Raw genomic sequence first — 20,826 nt, 5'->3', positions numbered from 1 at the left:
AGCTGCAATGCATGAAATTATATCTTAAGCAAACCTTCTGGACTGTCCGCTCCAACTGATGGTGACAAAATAACGTCATGAATTATTTAGGTGCTATTAAACAAAAAAAAAATTGGACCAAGATGAGGATGGTGAATCACGATCCCTCTCAGATCTGGGTTTTGGGGATATGATATCAACATGATGTGCTTTTCTGACTCAGTTTTCAATTTCACAGTTCTGCCCTCATCACTGGGCAAAGTATGAAAGTCGCTGCAGCGTGTCATGACAAAGTTTGGGCCAGTTATCCTGTCGCAGAGTGCTGGTTTTGAACCAAAAGGCCCTGTTTGAAAAACTGTCGTTTTCGATCTCATCTCAGGATTTCTGGCGCTCATGCCTGCGTTTAACCGCGCTCCAGTGACTGACCTGTTCATGTGCTGCGGCTTTGGACCTGAACTGATCCAGGGAATCTCCACTGTCAGCGCTATCTGCTGGAGTCATCAAGAGCCTTGAACGGAGAAAACTTAACTTCAGCAAAGTACCAGCCCTTCGCTTTCGCTAAACCAGATCTAACAATATGAACTTTTTACATGTGGACCACTGTTAGCCATGCAGCTCCTTCAGGAAATACTGAAGACTAAATTCAAGTGAATGACTTGTGTCGCGGTGAGTGCTGGCCTTCAGTGAATATGTTTTCTTCAATATTTCTATCTGCAGGTCCTTCGAAAATGATCTCTACAAACCCTGTAAAACACACTTTTAATAAAGTCTAGTTGCCAAGACTGCAAAGGCAATTTAAAGTGTCTTGCTCAAGGACAACCTGATGTGGGATCACTGGTGTTCTTAAATGGGTCTCATCAAACCACTTCTAAAACTAATGACTCATGGCAGAGTAAACATTTGACAATAATGCCAAGTGGGCGACTGGTCCAACTAGTATTTTTTCCACTGTATACATTAACTGCAAATGAAGTACTCTGAAAATTCGACTGCAAATGGAACAGTTTCCATAGCTTTAAAGGAAACGGCTCTAATGTACCTGTCTTGCTTTTTTATCTGAAGGTTGTAACGCACAAAGATGTTGGGGAAAAGAAAGTGCTGCAGTCATCTGTATTTAAGTAACATGTAAGAGCACACAGTTTTAAATGTGAGAGTTATATTTAGAATACAATAGATATAACACGTCACCGTATAAATAGGTTCAAATGAGTCATTGGAATTGGAAGCAAATTTGAAGGCAGGTTTGACCGTTTCATTTTTCTATACTGTTATCAATATCTTGTTAATAAAAGGTTAATTTCATTATGTATTTGTCTTTATACAGTGCTAGTGACATCTTTCATTTACTGGCTAGCACTTGATTTGATTATTGTTTTGCAGTGTAAGTACACTAATTCACTTAAGGCTTCAACTAGTCACAGAGCAGAGTCAAAGAGCAGAAATGATTTACTTGAATTTTGTCAGGGTGAAGTGTAATGACCCCAAACTCTGCCTCATAAATACCCATCCACACAAGACTGCAATTATCAGCCATTAACATCAGCATTCACTGATAACTCAGTCATGTTGGGGGGGAAAAACAACCAAAGGTTGTGTGTGTTTGCCTGAATAAGAGCCAATATCAAGTTAAATATTACATTTCTGACAGCACTTTGGGTCGCACAGTTTCAGTTCCAGATTGAGTGACCTTGCTTTCCACTCTGGTTTACTCCCCCAAACCAAAACCATACACAGACTAATAAGCAGAGGTTTACATTAGATCTGAAGTCCTTTATTTGTCCCACAGTGGGGAAATTCAACATGTCACAGCAGCAACAAGCAAAGACACTATAAACATCAAAGACACACATTTAACAACAAAGATGCACACAGAGTAACAGCAAACACAAAACACAAAGCTTTCCCACCCACATAGCACATTTACACAAAGTATGCAAGCAAATAGACAATAAATTATATAGATAAATGAATAAATCATTTCCAATTAACAATGAACATCAGTCGGTCCCATCTGGTTTTTCTGTTGTACAGCAATATTGTTCCTTGGTGATGAAGAATGAATGAGTCCTCACACCTGTTTCCTCTTCAAAGTTATTAGCTATTGTCGAAAAATACCTCGGTCCACAGGAACAAACTCTATTGAACCTGCTGACTTCAGAGAAACACTGTTAGTCATCAGCCAACGCTGAGAGATGACGAACAACCTGTCAACATAACTGTGTTTGTAGAAATCCACAGGAGGCTCACCACAGGAAGGAAGGACAAACTGTCTAAATTATCATGATAACACAGAATTTCTGCTTCCTATCTGTGGGCTGAGCTTTCTTTTCTACAGAATTTCACTGTGGATATCATTATTGAAGGCATTTAAATCACTCTGTTTGTACATCCAACCATTCATTGTCTTATTTTTTTTCTCTCTGGACTGAGGCATTCCCATGACAACAGGGATCTGAAAATCTCTAAGGTGAGCACTGGGTCTCTCTACCCTCAGTTGCACATGTCCAATAGCGGGGGGACGCCCCAAGTATGGACATCCTCATGACTGAAGATGCTGCATCCATCTGTCGCACATCATCTCTCTGGGACTGGGACCCAAGGTTGTTTCTAATCCAGACACTGCAGTAATGCTGTATTCACTCTGCAATCCCAACATTACTCTGGAGTAGTCTGTTAAGTGGTGGGTCTGCAACATCTGCATCTATTTTTCTTGTAAATAGTGAAGAAACAATGACACTGTGCTGTAATCGAAAATCAGAATGATGGATGTCATGAAATTGTAAATCATTCGGCTTACAATTACTCTGCATACACACAGATCAATACAGGTGAGCAGCTGTATTGAATGTCAGGTGTGTATGTGATTTGTGTAGCAGTAACCGCGATTATTGAGTGTCTTAAGAGGAGCTATTGTACTGGTTTGACAGTCTTTTAAAATTATGTTGACCCCTATTGAACAGGTCAATATGCGTCTGTTCATATATATATATATATATATATATATATATATATATATATATATATATATATATATATATATATATATATATATATATATATATATATATATATATATATATATATATATATATATATGAGCTGAAGTCCATGAAGAGACTGCATCACGGAGAGGAGGACTTGAAACAGGTGCATAAGTCAGGAAGGTCATGATATTGAAATTATTAACATTTGTTTGTGTATTCTCTTCTACATATAATTTTCATTTGGAGAAGGAAGACACTGAAAAAGTCTGAGGTCATAAATTACTAAGTATTTTTTACAACAAAAACTAAACAGGAGGAACACAGAAGATGCAAGTTGCACAGTCACTCACCCTTATTTCATCCTCACACCTTCGTAGAAAGACTGTAGGAAGCCTGTGACAAGGATGAATGCTTACTTCCGAGGCATCGAGTGAACGATAAAAGGCAATGTTGGACAAACATTTATCAACATTCGATCCACATTGCACAGGCCTAATCTACACAGAGAAACATTTTTTAACAACTACTGTCTTGAATGAAGCCAAGGAGAATTGGAGGTCATTGCCAATGACAGGTCTATTATGGCATAGAGGTGTTGACAGATGCCAACAATTTTCATTTCAAGTTGTCACAGCATATTTCATTTTGACAGGTTTCTACACTTCTGTAAGTACAAATGCGGCACATCTGTTGAAACTGCTTGTGTATATTCGCAAAACCACATGTAAGTATTGTGCAGGCGTGTCGAAATGCGGTTCAGAGGTCAAATTTTTCCACCTGAAGATGTCGCTGTCATTCATTTATAATATGTGTGGCTCCTTGGCACCGAGTACTAAAATGTAGCATGTGAATACAATAAAAAAAATGTAACACGACAGGTGTATCACCAAATTAAACCCAAGAATAAAGACAAGAGCAACACAAGAAGATAATTAAGATAATTAAGAGAAATTATTTAAATGAGAAGAAGGACAGCGTAAGATGATGTGGAAAACTCTTGGTTATGCCAAGATCTCATTACGGTATATATATATATATATATATATATATATATATATATATATATATATATATATATATATATATATATATGTATGTATGTATAGTAGGATACAGTTATGAAAAGAAAAAAAAGTATTTATAATATAAAACTGGTTGCAATTTTAATGACCATTTAGATATAACAGGGAACTATTTTAAGGTAAGGGATGGAAATAAAAGTTGATGAGTCATAGTGTCTCGTTCGGCCTTGGGAGTGTTGGATAGCAACAGTCGATGGACCCCATTCGTTCCATGTTGCGCTTCAAAGTGTGAGCGATAAAGTCAGGTTGACCATGGCTGTAAATGAGATGTGGCGACGACAGAAGCATCCAATGAACTTCTGGCCATCCACGTCGGAGCCTGTTTATAGTTTGTCCAACAGCGCCCCCTTGTGAAAATCCCTTTTAGATGAGCGCACAGGAAGACGTGCGATGAGGGATTCAGTGGATTCAATTGCAATAATATCTTGAGATTATATATTGAAAGCTTCATAAAAAACAAGATAAATATTCGGAAGAGGCATTGACTCTAAATATTGAATTGACTCTAAAACTTAAATAAAACTGTACTTGCGCTGACCAGTTGTTTTATTCATTGAAATTAGATTTGAGCGGGCAATTGAGTAGATGTTGGGTTTTTTTTTTAAATTCTATGAAACGTGTTGAACGTGCCTAACAGGAAAACACAAATCAAATTCTTGTTAGAAATCAATAGTTGGGCAAAATGCACAATGACAAAAGAAGAAAATTCAGAATCCTGTTGATAAGTACTGTTCTGAAAATGCGCTTCTTGTGACAATTGTCTAAATGGTAATCTAATAAATATAAACACATTTTTACACATTCATCATCAACGTTGTAACCATTACATTTCAATATTTTTTTTCAAAGAATACATTGATGAGTGTAAAAAAAACTATTAAAATTATCATTTTCATGTCATTAAATAAACGCCATCATTCCTAACAATATATATTGACCGTTAGTATAAAAGTATTGTCGCAGCGACGGTTTAAATAGTAGCTTGATTAAGCGGTCCTGTTATATCTGTCTAACAAAGTTTCTCGATGGAGTCTGTCCTTGACCTATCACAGTGCAGCATTATACTCTACTGGCCTATCACATTGCGGAATTATGAGATGGGCGTTGCCCAAGCCGCGTTGGTGCATCGGTTCGGTTGCGAGGCTGCTGGATGGTGGAGGAGTACCACTGATGAGAGAGCGGGCAACTAGGAGACTATTTTTGCTCGCTTCCGAGCATAACTGCGGTCTTTGGTCGGATACTGATAGCTCCAAGTTTGGATTTCTCTGCCTTTTGCTGCTGGTAAGTTCGGTTATTGACCCGGGAGAGTCGCATATTGATCAGCAGCTGTAAATGGCAGCTAACGGATTATTGTGCCATGACTTTTCAATGATGGAGGAGCTAATGTTAGCTGGCGCTGCCGAGGCGTTATTTATGCATGAAATGAAACGGTGCAACGATCTATATTAGTCTTTTCGTGCGCTTTGGCTTTGAAGTGGCGATTCGTTAGTAGTGGTCATTGTCCTCCAACGTCTCTCCCCACCCAGACGTCTTTTGAACTCTCCACACCCATGATGCTCCGTTCATTGTCGAAACTCTGAATACGCTCAGCAACAATATCTGTTGAGAGCCCGTCTGATTTTCTCGCCTTTACCGGCTCAAGTCAGGCCGGTACTGGCTTTTTTTTAACTGAGCGCGTATGGGACATGGAGCACGACACGCCAACTTTAAGCTAACGTTAGCGGGCTAGCATGCAGCTGTTGGCCTGGTCCTAGCTGCGGTACCTGAAAATGGTCGGACGTTACCATGCCTGTTGATGCGGAGGGGTATGATGGGGTGGTGTGTCCCCCCCGTGTAGCTTTGTCAGACAAAAGTCAATCTTTAGTGACGGAAGGATGCGGTGATATGGCACCCAGCGGCTGAAGCCACCACACTGATCCCCCATCCCGTGACCTGACCCACATTCGGTTCAGGCGCCTGATTTAAGCATGAGACTTGTAGGATGAAGTATTCAACAACACATGGTTCCTGAGTGTTTCTGACAAACAATTATTTGTGCTTCTTGAAGGCATTGCGTCTCAAGTTGTAGGGGTGTTGCCTCCCAATGTGCTGTTCTGTTTCACAAGATTTGGCAAGTTTTAATAGTTTCATTTTAGTCCAGTTTGAGTGGAGTAACTGTTGTTAGAATTGTTGAGAATGAATGCATTGAATCACATAAGCCTCCCCTGAAACGTATATTCTTGTTCTCTGTGGTGTGTCTTGCCGACACCTTTCAGTTACAGGAACTTCTCTCAGCATTGCCCACCGTGTGCACTATATAGAAAATGTTCTGTATGGATGCTCCCTGTTTTCTTTCTTAGCAACTGTTAAAGTCACCGAGCAGCTGTTGGTATTCATTTTGACTACTATGATGGACAGACTGACAGATGACGTTCAGCATGTGTGTGTGTGTGTGTACATGGACCATGATGTTTGCTAATGATACAGTGATTTGCAACAAGAGTTGGGAGGAGAGAGGAAGCTGGAGAGACATGGCATATGCCTGGATGCAGAATGTTGTAGATGAGAAGGGGAAGAGGAAGACGATGATGTTCACGAATGCAGTAAATGAGGATATGAAGAAGATAACTGTGAGTGGTTAGGATGTGAAAAATGATAATGGTGGAAAAGACTGACTTACTGTGGCAACCTCTGATGGGAAATGCAGAGAGGACACTTCCCTGCAACTTTCCTGCAATTCTAACTGCTCACATGAATAGGAGAAAGTTATTTTACATTCTGTCATACTGTTAGAGAAATCTTTATACTGTATTAATGCCAAGTTTTTACTTGATGTATAACTTTCACAGTAATCTAATTGTATTTGCATTACGACGTATAAAGCAACTGTAATTATTATTATTATTATTATTAGTAGTAGTAGTAGTAGTGGTAATAGGAATATTTACGAGCAGAAAGACATCTGGAAAAAAAGAGGTAAATATGAACCTGAACCCTATCCTGTGAATTTTCAATGTGCAACTTCCTGTTTTGGTGTGTTGTGCATTCAAAGCCTCAGTAAAGCCTTTTGTCCCAGCAAGCCTTCACTCTCTGCTTGCCTTTAATGTCGATTTCTAACTTTGTACTCTGTGTTCTGTCTTTGTTACAGGTAGCCTTGTCTTGGTTTGGTACACAGTGATGTCATTAAGGAGTGGGACAGAGGACCCAGAGCGGTACCTCTTTGTGGACCGGGCTGTGGTCTACAATCCAGCAGCACAGGCCGACTGGACAGCCAAGAGGCTAGTATGGATCCCATCTGAACGCCATGGCTTTGAGGCAGCCAGTGTCCGTGAAGAGCGGGGGGATGAGGTAGTGGTGGAGCTGGCAGAAAATGGGAAGAAGTCTGTAGTTAACAAGGATGATATTCAGAAGATGAATCCCCCTAAGTTTAGCAAAGTGGAGGATATGGCAGAGCTCACCTGCCTGAATGAAGCCTCCGTACTCCACAACCTGAAAGATCGCTACTACTCTGGCCTTATCTATGTAAGTGTTTTTATTTTTATACAAGCACTCTGATTGCAATATGTGTACGAGTGTGTGTGTGTATGTGAATCTCAAATTAAGGTTTGTATTTTGGTAGTCTTTGATGTTGATGATGTTGTGTTAGCGCATTGAAACCAATCTTCTAAAGATTAGTCAAAACAGCACAAGTCAGAGGCTGCAAACCACTGGCATAATACTGTGTGGATAGGCAGCAAAGTTGCGGCAGGATAAATATATACCCGCCCACTGCACTTACAAGCATGCTGTGCATCAGCCCTCAACTATTCAACGCAACCCTCTCAGGCTGAAAGATAAAACTGACTTTTAAAGCAAAAGTGAATCTAAATGGCTGGCGTGTATTTCAAGATGCCCAAATGAGCGGATCAAAGAACAAAGCAGCCAGGGAAAAACAACGTAAACAACTCAGCTAATCTTAAGAGTTTTTGGTTGTAGCCATTTTTCGGTAAATAAGTGAAATTAATTCAGCATTTAGAAAGTTTGTATAATATGACTCAGTCACACTGTTTTAATAGTGAGAAATGGTAATTATTATAAAATTTGTTCTGACTTGAGCTGATGCTGTATGAACAAAATGAACTAATAATACAAATGTTGGATGCATGTGTACATGACGCGACCTAGACAATGTTTGTTTACACACAGACGTGGAGGGGGAATTTTATCCTGATTCTCTTACCATTTTAATTTAAGTCACATATCTGTATATATATATATATACACACACACACACACACACACGTGTGTGTGTGTGTGTGTGTGTGTGTGTATGTGTATAAAATAAACATGTTGTTCAAGTTTAACAACCGATTCCTATCAGTTCTATTTTAAGCACCTCATCTCTTCTTTTTTGATACAGACCTCACTTCAATGACCTGCCATCAGCTTTTATATTAGCTGGCAAGTTCCAGGCATTCCTGAAATAGCACACAGACATAAAGCTAGTGAGCCACTTGATTGTCTTTTGATCATGAGCCAAGGAATGTATTGCTTTGTAATGTACGTGATATTAAAATATGGACATCATGAACTAATGTTAACTAATTTGAAGATAAAATAAGAGATAATTTACCATTTTTTCCCCTCAGATGGCAAAACACTCAAATGTCCCTCCCAGCATTTTTCTCATCAGTCCGTTTTGATATATTTGGAATAATCTTAACATTTTTATTTGGTCCACCTCTGACTTCTGACTGGTGATGCTGGTGCCTATTGGAGTTGAAAATTTGAAGAAAAAAAAAATCTCCTTCTAATTTCTACGTTTATTAAAACATTTGCGGAATTTTACTTTGTATGAAGAACAATGAGTAATGTGGAATGTAATGACTCACCAGGGTGTTGTTATCCAGTGCCATCTGCTGAAGTTTATTTTTGATTGTAAAAGATGTTGGTTATTTATGTAGACAATGAACTCTCTGTCTCTCATGTCTATTTAGATTAATTTCCACAGATCTTATGATGTCATCATTTAGCCCAACTGACCGTTTGTTTCCCTCATGAGTTATGGTTGGCCACCTAATTTAATCTATTCAAGACACAGCACTTTTTTTTTCAAACCGCAGCCCAAAAGACGGAATTCCGAAGCAGATCTTCGTGGCGGTAACAGTGGACTCTTATTTTTTCTAAAGCTGCTGAGTCACACTTTGTGAAGCTGTTCTAACAGTGCTAACTGATAAGAAATACACTGCTCATAAGACTGACTGTGCTTTCAATGGCAACTTTTGCTTTACTTCCTGAAAGAGCACGTGCAAAACACTCCACTTAGATCTGTATATATGGGTCAAGGGCAAAATCTGGCTGAAATCTTATTTGAGATATGGATTTTTATTGACCTCAAAAAGGGGAGAGGTATTTACTCCGATGGTTTATTTGTGCTGAATTTGTCGGACGTAACTTTTACACGCCTGGGATTAGAAGCATCCACTGTCTAGATGAGAAGCAATGCATGGTGTTAGACCTTTGGGTCATCATTTTATTGAAGATGGCAGTTTCCCTTTAACTGTTTTCATTTTCCTTCTCCAATGGCCACAGCTGAAAAAAGCTTTTGTTATGGAAAAGTAATGATTGTGGTACATTATTGAATGCTGTCAGTACATCCCCTTTGTACCATTACAATGCGTACATCCTGAAGAGTGATGGCAGCTCCAGACTGAGAGCTTTGTGAGGATTGTAGTTGGCTGTTATCGACCGGCTGTTTCTGTTTGTTAAGCTGGCCGCTGTCACTGGAGCTCGGATGTCTTTGTTACAAACTAAAATGCCAGACACGACAGTATAGCCCTGCATACCCTCTTATCTGAGATTCTTTTGTCTAAATACTGTTGCAGGGCAGTTGCTGGTGCTTGACTGTCATAGGGACAAGAAGAGGCGTCATCTCACCACTCACGATGCAACTTTACTTAGTCATTTGTGCTTAGGATGAAAATGTATGGATCAATTTTAAGTTTCAAAACGTTCTGCTTGTTCACTGAGCGCTAGAAAATGTCTTCTAGTTATGCGACAATTAAACGTAGCTATGTGAAATAGCGAAGTGAGTGAGACCTTTTACTTTGAGAAAGTAGTTGTTTGCTGATAGAAATGCTAAGGCAGTTTTAAACTTAACACCATGGACTCAGATGGTTGTCTCCCCTTGGCCACGGTAGTTGGCAGATAGTCTGAACCAACATATTCCTTTATGTTGAGTATGACTGTAATTATAATATAATTCTATAATCTTTATTCAATGATCACATTTCACTCATTCGGTAGGGGTATATTATTATGGGAAGAAGCAACAATGTCTGGTTTGTATGTATCCTATTTTGTAGTTAACCCGTAGAGACCCAGTAATCCCACAAATACCCCCTGGGGTCCAGTGAGGATATCAAGATGAGTCATTGCTTTTCATCATGTCTATGGCCCATGCTGGGTTGGGAGAAGTGCTCTGCCCGTCTGGCGTCCAGGCCACCGTAGGAGGTCTAAAATCGAATATAATGGCGACAGACCTGCCTATGTCTCGCAGATTTGAATTGACATTAATGCCATTTAACCAGATACAACTAAAAGGCGAGTCATTTTAAAATACAAAACACTGTTTGACCACAGTGGCATGACATGGCAATGACACAGAAATTCCATCGGGTTGTCACTTAGATTGGAGATCAATACACAAAGCTAGCCCAATAAAATATCTCATATCTCTTACAAAATTGTAAGTAATCTGTGTATAGTCGGGTCACCTTGTCAAAACGAAGAAGCAGCCTATATGCAGTACTGAGTAAGAGTACTGAGGAAAAGTCTGGAAGTTTCACACTGACGTTCTTAGCTGCAGAGGGATTGGGAGGAACTCTGAATTTCTCCCCATTTGTCTTGGCTGGTGACTCAAGACTTTTGATCTCTCATTGATATATGATTCAAATGACCTTAATCCTGCAGCGTGTAATGTTTGTCCACGGCGCTCTTGAGTTAATGGAGTGCTGCTGCTGCGGCAGCAGACATGTTTGGGATTAACTCTGTCCTGGTCTCTGTGTCTGCCGTCTGGCCGCGCCAACTTGCTGATTCGCTCTTCGGGATTTAAATGTTAAGAAGGGAGTAGGAACTGCCGCTATTTAAACGTTGGGCTTTGACGGTGGCCGCTGTGAATAAGTAGATAATTGTTGCGGTTTTGTTCCTCTGGATGTCCAGTGTTCAAACACTTTGCAAGATCACAATTTAAATAACTAAGACATCATACTATTTTATTGATCTGCTTAGCTTTTTCATTGCACATTTTATGATTGAACTCTGAGATTGACACATTAAAAAAAAGTATATACTGTACATACATTTATACCGGGACGGTGTAGCAAATGCTATATCTACAAAAATTGGAATGAAATATAGCTCCCTCTTCCACATAATTTTCTTCGTTAAACCACTGTCAAATGACGTTAAAACGTCATTTGAGTTTAATAAAGAAAAAGCAATATGATGATCACAACTTATTTTAATAAATTGTATTTGTAAAATTCTATCAGCCCCTTTCATCTTGAACTGCTCTATTGGTAAGCATTTTTCACGCTCAGCCAAAACTGTATTGAGCGCCATTGAAATTAATTAAATGGACTATTTTAGAAATAATGCAATCTATTCGAACGGAGATCCCGTGTCTCTTTTAAGAATTATTGTGAAAATCAAGTTATATGGAACAGGAACACTTAAGGAGTTTGATAGGTTCAGTTATTGTGACTTGTCTCTATGGCGTTGTCAGCCTGTTGTTCCTCATTTGAGTTGTTGCAATTTATAATCTTTTTACAACTGTTCTTGTTTTCATTTTACAGACATATTCTGGCCTCTTCTGTGTAGTCATAAACCCCTACAAGAACCTGCCCATTTACTCAGAGAACATCATTGAGATGTACAGGGGGAAAAAGAGGCATGAAATGCCTCCACACATCTACGCAATCTCAGAGTCTGCCTACAGATGCATGTTGCAAGGTGAGTCAGTCTTTCCTGATTTTCAAAACGTACTGAGTGTTCAGGAGTCTTAAGAGTTTCCACCTGGAATTTAATGATATAATTGTATTTTGGCTCGGTTGCACATTTTTTTTGACATTTTTCATCCTAATCTAGTTAATAAAAATATGTTAAGTCAAGCTGAGATGCTTCCTTTCGTTCAGATCTATCGACACTTTGAATAAGAAGAACTTAAGTTGTGCATGTAATTGCGTCTCCAGTTTTCATGTGACCAACATATTTCAGTTGAAGATGAAATGGTTAATAATAGCTTCAATGTCTTGGATGTTGACTAATTTACAAGCTGGTCTGCTGCCTGGCCTGCTGAGCAGTGAGTGACTGGGATCAGAGCAGAAAGAACAGAGAGGCTGACCCTATTGTGCCGGACAATACGGCTCCTGTGTGAATGAGAGGGCCAACTAGTGGGGGTGGTGTCAAACTGGACACTCCTGTCACTTTCTATTGGCTTCACTGTCTGTCAGACAGAAGTTTTGTTGTACAGTTCGAGGAGTACTAATTACTCTCGACGGCATTGATGAGTGGTAGTAGTATTCCGTTGCTGTCAAATATGCCACGATAATGCAATAGGTGATTCATTAGCAATACTGACTGGTGTTCAGTGGATTTCCTTTTCATTCACATATGCTGTTTGTGCATGAGTTGACTTGATGCGTTGGGGTGAGATGAAGCACTGACCTGTGCTCCCTTCATCGTAAAATAATCCTGTGTTCTGTCATATGTATTACTTTATTTTACACACCTGTATTTAACTCAGATCACAATTTGAAGATGGGGGTCTGTATAAATGGTTTCAGACTTGTTGGCTACTGAGCACACATTTGGACCCAAACCCTTCCTGACATATTATTCCTGTACCGCCTGCCCCTGCTGTCAAGAGTTAAATGTTTTGGTTAAAAAGGAGGTTTGTAGGTTGGAGATTAGTGGTGGCCAGCTGCTGTTAAGCTGTGGCTCTCTGCCCGTCAGTAACCAGATTAATATTAGCAAATACCCAACTGTACACTTGTTTTAGTTTTACTTGTTTTATTTGGTGATAAAGGTGTTAAAGTTGTAGTTTATCATGTTACTCCATTGTAGATTTAGCTGCTGGTACCTGAACATAATCTGAAAAGACAATATGACATTCAATGCTGAGAGGTGGAGTTAGCTTAAACATTGATAGGTTTATGTGTTAAACAACCTCCATCACACCTATAATGTAGGTTGCTAATGTTCCTTTTGGGCTGGAGGTTCAGACTTTCCCTGATGATCCGCCCAGCTGTGTTTGCTCTCTGATTGCATTCCTTTATTTCTCCCAGTGGAACACAGTCAGCACTTCAGTCAGGGAAACTTTTACCTCAACCGTCTCATTCACCCGAGCTGAAAGGAGAATAAAGTAATTCCTATTTCCAGTGAGGAGAAGTCATTTTATTTACATGCTTCATGTTGAATTAATTCATCATAGACAAGAATATGGAGAATAAACATTTGCAGATCCTTGATGTTTAAAATGAAGCTAATGCATTTCTTTAACTTTTATTCCCTTTTTTAAAGTAAAAGTAAAGTAAAACATGCATCATTCTATCAGAAAACATATATGATAATCTTTTTTCTTATTTGTAAAAACAATGATCCAACATCATCAGACCCAGCGCAGGAATAAATTAGGTTTTAGTTGTCTATGTAGTTTAGTATAGTGCAGAAAGAAACATATCTTATCTTTGGGAGTCAAGCCAAGTCACTCATTGGGTGGGAACCCCAGTTCTTGTGCAGGCAGTAATGAGAACAGAATTACATTTTCCTAGTCACTGTTGCTGCCATATTCCTCTTCATTGCTTATACAATACAACCCTTGTATCAATGTTGCATTCCATGACCATGATATCAGATTTAAGAATCAGGTCCTCTCTCTGGCCACAAACCTAGTGTAGTTTTGGGTATTTCAAGGAGAACGGAGATTTGGAATATTTTCCCATCCAAAATGTATTGAGGTATGGTCGATCAAATCATTGTAAAGCTATTCACTGGTTGGCAGTGGATGAAGATAGTTTCCTCTCATGGATATGCTCGTCTAACATGAAGTCTGAAGTCTGAAAACAAACAGCTATAAAGGCAACTCCATATTGGGTGAGCCCTGAGTGAACCTGCCTCCAAGGCCAGTGCTTCTAAGCCTCACACACCATCTCAACCTTCCTCACCTTCTTATTTACACGCTAATTTTTGTTGGTTTGAAAGATACATGTCACTGGAATGTTCATAAGAAAGAACATTTTCAGAATTCACATGAGTATCTCCGTGCAGAGAGAGAACATTGTTATTATTGTTACAGTTCCGAGCTGTTATTGCAACGGTGAGATCAACATTCAAACACCCACACAGTCAGCTTTCATAATATATTTGGTCCAGTACTGTTTTTCTGTATTTCTAATGCTTTCAAAAGGAAAAAAAAGATCTCTGTTAGAAATAAAGCTGACTGCTGTGCTTGACTATTTTTCCTCCCTTTTTTGTTCACAGACCGAGAAGACCAGTCTATTCTTTGCACGTAAGCATACTGTTTCCATTTGTTTCCTTTATCCTCTTTGTGGTGTAAAACATATTTGCACATAGATTAGACATTATTTGAAACTATAATAAGATGGAGTGGCTTCAGTTAGCTGTTATCCAGTTGTAATTCCGTCTTTATTAAACCTGTGCGGGCAGTCAGCAGAGCCTCACTGCTTGAAAGGAAGGCGCGACATGAAGGACTGATAGGGAAACGTCTGCTTGACGGCTACTTGGCCACATTTCAAGTCACAAGCGACTCCTGTTGACAGGAATGAGGATGAAGGGAGAGCCTCACTGGGAATGAAGACATGAATCCTGCAAGCTATTTGACGCAGTAGATTTATTTTTGTCCGGTATGCATCACCCTGTATTGCACAACAGATTCACTCAATAGAGTCCTATAGATAGGAGAAATTAGGAAACGCATGTTGACACATGTCGTTTCTTAGATCAGACTCTATCATGAGAGAGGACTTGATGCTGCAGTTAAAAATGTATCCATCCTTTAGTTGCTCCTTTGTACTGGGGTAAGAGATTGATTTTGATTTACTAACGACAAAAATAATATACCGATCCAAAAATAGGCAGCTCAATTGTGTATAAACTTTCAATCTGTAAAGCAACCAGAATTTTACATTTTAATTGAAGATTAAACATTTCCCCTTTCTGTCTGCAGAGGTGAATCTGGGGCTGGAAAGACAGAAAACACTAAAAAGGTCATTCAGTACCTGGCACATGTGGCCTCCTCCCACAAAGGACGAAAAGACCACAACATCCCTGTAAGTATTACCTTGACTTTTCTGTTGCACCATATGATCTAACAGCAATAGTTTCAAGTTATTTTTTGGCATGCAAGATTTCATTACATCATATGTGACCACTGTACAAACAGAGATAAGCCATATTTCGCTTCAATAAAGACAGAAATGTTTGACTGTTTTCGTCCTTGGTGGGACACAAGTTACACACTTACATTAGTTTTTCATTTCTCGTCAAAGGCATTAAAGGATGCTATTATTTCAAGTGTAACTTTGGAAAAGCTCTAACATTTTTGCATTTGTTTATTGTAACAAACAGCCTGAATCTCCTAAACCAATGAAGCTGCAGGCAAGTCTTTATGATTTCTTATCCACGTTGTTTATGTGCATGCTACTCTTTTAACACAACACTGAATAGCTATGAAATTCACTTGTTTTCCTTGAAATTAAATGGGTAACGTTGAATCTTTTGTTGTCTTACCTCTCTGTCAGGCTCAAAATTCCGTTGTAAGTAATTTCAGTAACATGGCATGAGCGTTTTTACATTCTTCTGTTTATGTGCATCATTTTTAGTTGGTTGTAATGTTTCATATTATAAATGTTGTTGTCGTGTCTTATTTTGTTTTCTATTTTTTTGTTTAAAGATCTGAAGCTTATCTAGTTGTGTTGCACAGACACTATATGTATTCTTTTATAAGTAAAACGGCATACAGATTGGGTAGTCCAGGACATGTTATTATTTTTGTCGGCTCATCTATAATTCCTAACTGGTTGAGCCAGCTTTTATTAATATTCTTTTCCTCACAATAATTCAATAATTGAATTTCCCCCGTATCCTACAGAGTGGAGCCATGTTTTATGTGAGTAGTTGAAGGTTTTTTTTTTCCTATCCCACCTCACTTACAGCATAAAAGAGGTGCCTTACTCACTTAACTCACAAAATAACTCTTTCATAATGCCAAATTCTGGCTTCTAGAGTCTTCCTGTTGTTTCATCTGCTCTAGTTCTGCTTCAAAAACTGTACAGCATGATCTGAAATGTATCTGTTCTCACCGCTTGGCTTTATGATGTTGAGCAAAATAAAGGTTTGTTTTAAGGTCAGAGTGTAATGCTACTACTTTGTTGGTGCTGTAAGAAAATCTAAATTTTAAAGATTTTTTTAACACAAGGATGACCTATTTTTCTGCACGCAATGAATTCGTTTTTTAAGAAAATGTAGCGGCAACCAGCATCTAAGCTCTTGAACTTGCCACACATTTTAAAGTCACTTAGCTTTGGAGGTTGGATTTAGCAGGGGGGAGAAACATGTCAAGTTCTAAGCTAAGTTCTGAGCTTACCAACAATATGACAGCATCCTTCCATTTATTTAGTTGAAGTTGCGTTCATCTTCGGCTAATGTAAAATGAGGATTATAAATTTGGCGGACATGTTTCCGGTTGAATCATTTGCACTGTGAAAATCCTGGTTTCACTGCATCTTAAAATATTTTCATGTTAGGCCATTTGATCATCACCTATGGTTACAGCTTTGGGTTGAGATGACTGAAAAAACACGATTGCAGATACATTGGGTTTTCCTAGCAGGCTGGCTCCTGTGTGATGGGGTGAAGAGCTTGGCCATCCGGGAGAGGCTCAAAATAGAACTACTGCTTCTGTCCTTCATCCAGGAGGAGGCACAGGCTGGACTACACTAGTACTGCCTCTGTAGTGCCCCAGATAAGGCCGCGGTTTCTGGGGACAAGGTAGTCCAGCTACCTTGACTACATAACTAACAAGTCATGTAGCGTCCACATTGGCATTCTCTGATATGGAGATGATGACTATGGAGTTTCTTTAATAAGAAACCCTCTTTCCTTTCTTGTAACCAATCATCCTCCGCACTGCCAAAGAATGTGGTATCTATTGGAATGGAAGCTAAAAACCATAGATACAACACAATTCTGTAAAGCAATGGTCATATATATTATGATGCATACCTTTTGTCTTCATTCATTCCTCTTCTCAGCTGCTAGCTCTGTTTCTTAAGCGCTAAGTAAAGAACTGTATGCCTCTTACTATTCTTAGATTTGCCATGTTGATTTGTGGCTGCATGAGTGCCAAGGTTTGAAGAGTCGACATTTCTTTTTTGATGAAAAAAATGTGTGTTTGTCTGCCTGCATGGCGTCGTTATTTCGTGTTGTGTTTTTAAAGTTCATTTGATTGTTGTATTCTTTATTGTCATTTCATTTCAGCAGTCATCTTGTGTTGTTAAGTAAGTGCCCTGACACCTCTGGTGTGTTTTCAGGGTGAACTGGAACGGCAGCTTTTACAAGCCAACCCCATTTTGGAGTCTTTTGGGAATGCCAAGACAGTAAAAAATGACAACTCATCACGTTTTGTAAGTATAAATCAACCCTTCATTTTCATTGTTTTGCCGTTATTTTCCTCAACGTGGAGCTCTCTAGTTTGTATCCCTGGCACCATCTGTTGCTGTTCTGTTTGTTCCTAAGCTCATTCTGATCGTGATCTGTGCATCTCTCCTCAGGGGAAGTTCATCCGTGTCAACTTTGATGTCACTGGATATATCGTAGGAGCCAACATTGAAACCTGTATCCTTATAATGACACTTCATTTAAGTCTTATGATGTCTTTGTTACGGCCATGTTCATTTCCTTAATCCAAGAATTAGACTTGCTTGAGAAATCCAGAGCTATTCGTCAGGCCAAAGATGAGCGCACCTTCCATATCTTCTACCAGCTACTTGCCGGAGCTGGCGAGCACCTCAAATGTAAGTTTGGAAACAACCGCTGCTGAATAATAACTGTGCATGGATGACAGCTGTGTGGATGATCTGCATAACACCTGACAAACAAAAGTAAAACAATCTGCCAAGTATACAATAGTGTAGAAGCCAATGTCTATGTCGTATAAGTAATACATTAAATATACACAGGAGAATCTTATTATACACAAGTACAACAGTGTATCAGCATGATGAAAACGTCTGAAACGAGGCTCCTTTATTTGAATTTGTAGTAGAATTGACCCCATTTCGGATAATAATTCACTTTTATTAGATAGTTTGAGTGCATTTGTCATTGTACTATCTCAGACACTGTTGTTATTTATTTATATTTGTAATGTCTCTCTCCACAGCTGATTTGCTTTTGGAAGGATTCAACAATTATCGCTTCCTGTCCAACGGCAACATCCCAATCCCTGGACAGCAGGACAAAGACAACTTCCAAGAGACGATGGAAGCTATGCACATTATGAGCTTCTCACATGAGGAGATCCTGGGTATGACTGACGTCAGCACCTCAACCCCAGATGTTGCCTTTTAGATGGATCATCTGTCGGAATGAGTCGGTAGCAAGAACCTGACATCAGGTCTTTTTCCATTCTCTTTGCAGCCATGTTAAAAGTTGTGTCGTCAGTGTTGCAGTTCGGCAACATCGTCTTTAAGAAGGAGAGAAACACAGATCAGGCATCCATGCCAGACAATACAGGTAATTCTCCAAAAACAGTACCAACAGGTTGATATCAATAATATTTGTGATGTGTTTGTTCTCATTCTCAAATTCAGTTTTAAAATGAAGGTTCATTATTCAGGGAAAATATAATGATGACCGGTTGAATTTATTTTATGATTTGAAACCTTAAACTGCGACTAACATGCAAAAGAAATGAAGAAGGGGTGAACATGTTTTCTCTCCTCTGTAAGTTTGCCTACGAGCCAATGCATGCCTTCAAATAACTTTGTTAACTTTGTCATTAAATTGGTATGCATTGTCTACCATTTTTTTCCCTTCCACCAGCTTGGTTTATAAAGTAAAGCAAATGTTTAGTAGTGGTGTAGTCAAGACCACCTAACCATAGACGGAGTGGAGATAGAGACAGTAGAATACAGAGACTAAGTCCAAGTCCAAATCTTTTTAGGCCCAAGACTAAGTCGAGTCCAAGACCAATAAGGGGGACAAGACATAGACTGAGATCAAACTGGACACAGGGAAAAACTACTAGTTTGTTCCAGTCAAAGCATCAGTTTGTGATTTATTTAGAAAAGAAACAAATGTGACTAATTGATTTAAGCTTCTGCGACCTTTGTCCCGCTCCTCATTATTCTCAGTCTCAACTACAGTACTAATAAAATGCTGTGTGTCTCAGTTAGACACAAAGAAAATACAACCCTGCTAGTGTATCTTCCTGTAACCAATTGTGAGTCTGGTCAATGGCAGTCATTCTCAATAGTTGAATGTGGATGAGAGTCCGCCTTAGATGAAAAAAGGTAAGATAATGTTTACATTATTATGGGATTGAAATCATCATTGAGATAAAATATCTCTTGCCAATTTACAAGACCTTTTGAAATGTAAAGCATGGAAGCCGCAGAATTAATGTTTGATTTTAAGTGACAGACTGTCTGCGGTGAATATTAAATCAAGTTTTTCGACATGAGAAAACCTCTTGGAAGCGTGAAGCTTATGTCCTACATCACTCTATTATTCATAAAATGCTGAAGGGGAAGCAAATACTCTTCTGGAAACTGAAGGAAAGTGCATGTTCTACACTTGAAAAAGTCACTTTGCTTTGTGGTACATGTCATTACTGACCACTAACACGTTGCTCACTATATACTACTCACATCTGGTAAATAACCCTGAAGGCCAAAGGTCACAGGTCATCCCACCCACTTTCTTCTTCTTGTCCTCCGTTTTCTGCATGTCCTTGCACAATGCTTCTTATCCTCAAGCTTGTGATTCATGACGTTTTCTCTGGCCCGTGTCGACTCAGAATAAATCTGCGTCATTCGTCATTACAAGGCTTCATTCCTGAAGTTAATTCGCCCTAACTTTGTATTTCCTCCACATGTGGTACTGCAGGTCTGTATGAGTAGAGCAGAGGTGGAGGGAAAATGAGTCAACGCTGCAGCTCGGCATATTTGCTAATGTGATGAGCGTGAGCCAGGAAAATGGTTGTTTTTGTTCTTCAGCTAGTCTGTTCTGCATTTACAACTCTTCCATTTCCAGCCAGATAAAACATGACCCATTTTACAGTTCTAACCCCAATCATTACATAATTTCATAGCTTCTTTATATGTGTTTTTTTTCTGTGGCTAACGGCTGCTAACTCTCCTACAGAAAGACCTTTAATAATAGACCTTAAAAGCTTTAAACCTTTCTTGTTCAGCGATGGCTTTTATTAAAAAATCTTACAGAATATTGTGTATGCAGCTCTTTTCATTCATACACAAGTTGATGTTGACAAATGTTTATTTTTCACTTTTAAGAATTTTGCTTCTACATTGTCTGTTTCAGCTGCGCAGAAGCTGTGTCACCTCCTGGGCATGAATGTAATGGAGTTCACCAGAGCCATCCTGTCACCAAGGATCAAAGTGGGCCGAGATTATGTCCAGAAGGCCCAAACTAAAGAGCAGGTGCTTGATAGATTTTCAGCTTGACACCAAGCATTTTTCTGAAATGATCCAGAGGCATTTGTGTGCTTTGTTTCCCAT

General features: G+C 39.1%; 1 protein-coding gene across 5 annotated transcripts in view; it reads left to right on the top strand.

Annotated features, from left to right (window-relative positions):
• Window positions 1-5,172: 5,172 nt before the first annotated feature.
• Window positions 5,173-20,826, top strand: part of LOC128755004 (myosin-10-like) — a 29,810-nt gene continuing 14,156 nt past the window's right edge. For 2 of the 5 annotated variants that reach the window (XM_053858095.1, XM_053858093.1), the window contains exons 1-13: window positions 5,173-5,326; window positions 7,173-7,546; window positions 11,860-12,016; window positions 14,546-14,573; window positions 15,252-15,354; window positions 15,653-15,682; window positions 16,176-16,193; window positions 17,617-17,709; window positions 17,857-17,920; window positions 18,001-18,099; window positions 18,468-18,611; window positions 18,725-18,820; window positions 20,630-20,748. In XM_053858095.1, the coding sequence (XP_053714070.1) occupies window positions 7,202-7,546; window positions 11,860-12,016; window positions 14,546-14,573; window positions 15,252-15,354; window positions 15,653-15,682; window positions 16,176-16,193; window positions 17,617-17,709; window positions 17,857-17,920; window positions 18,001-18,099; window positions 18,468-18,611; window positions 18,725-18,820; window positions 20,630-20,748 (1,296 nt within the window). In that variant the 5' untranslated portion in view covers window positions 5,173-5,326; window positions 7,173-7,201. Of the gene's footprint in view, window positions 5,327-7,172; window positions 7,547-11,859; window positions 12,017-14,545; window positions 14,574-15,251; window positions 15,355-15,652; window positions 15,683-15,825; window positions 15,841-16,175; window positions 16,194-17,616; window positions 17,710-17,856; window positions 17,921-18,000; window positions 18,100-18,467; window positions 18,612-18,724; window positions 18,821-20,629; window positions 20,749-20,826 lie in introns of all 5 variants that reach the window. The other 3 variants (XM_053858098.1, XM_053858097.1, XM_053858096.1) reach the window with 2 other exon arrangements.

Source organism: Synchiropus splendidus, chromosome 2 (assembly GCF_027744825.2).
Source record: "Synchiropus splendidus isolate RoL2022-P1 chromosome 2, RoL_Sspl_1.0, whole genome shotgun sequence".
Classification (NCBI taxonomy): Eukaryota; Metazoa; Chordata; class Actinopteri; order Syngnathiformes; family Callionymidae; genus Synchiropus; species Synchiropus splendidus.
Note: the sequence above shows the minus strand (reverse complement) of the source record. Positions and strands in the feature narration are given on the sequence as shown.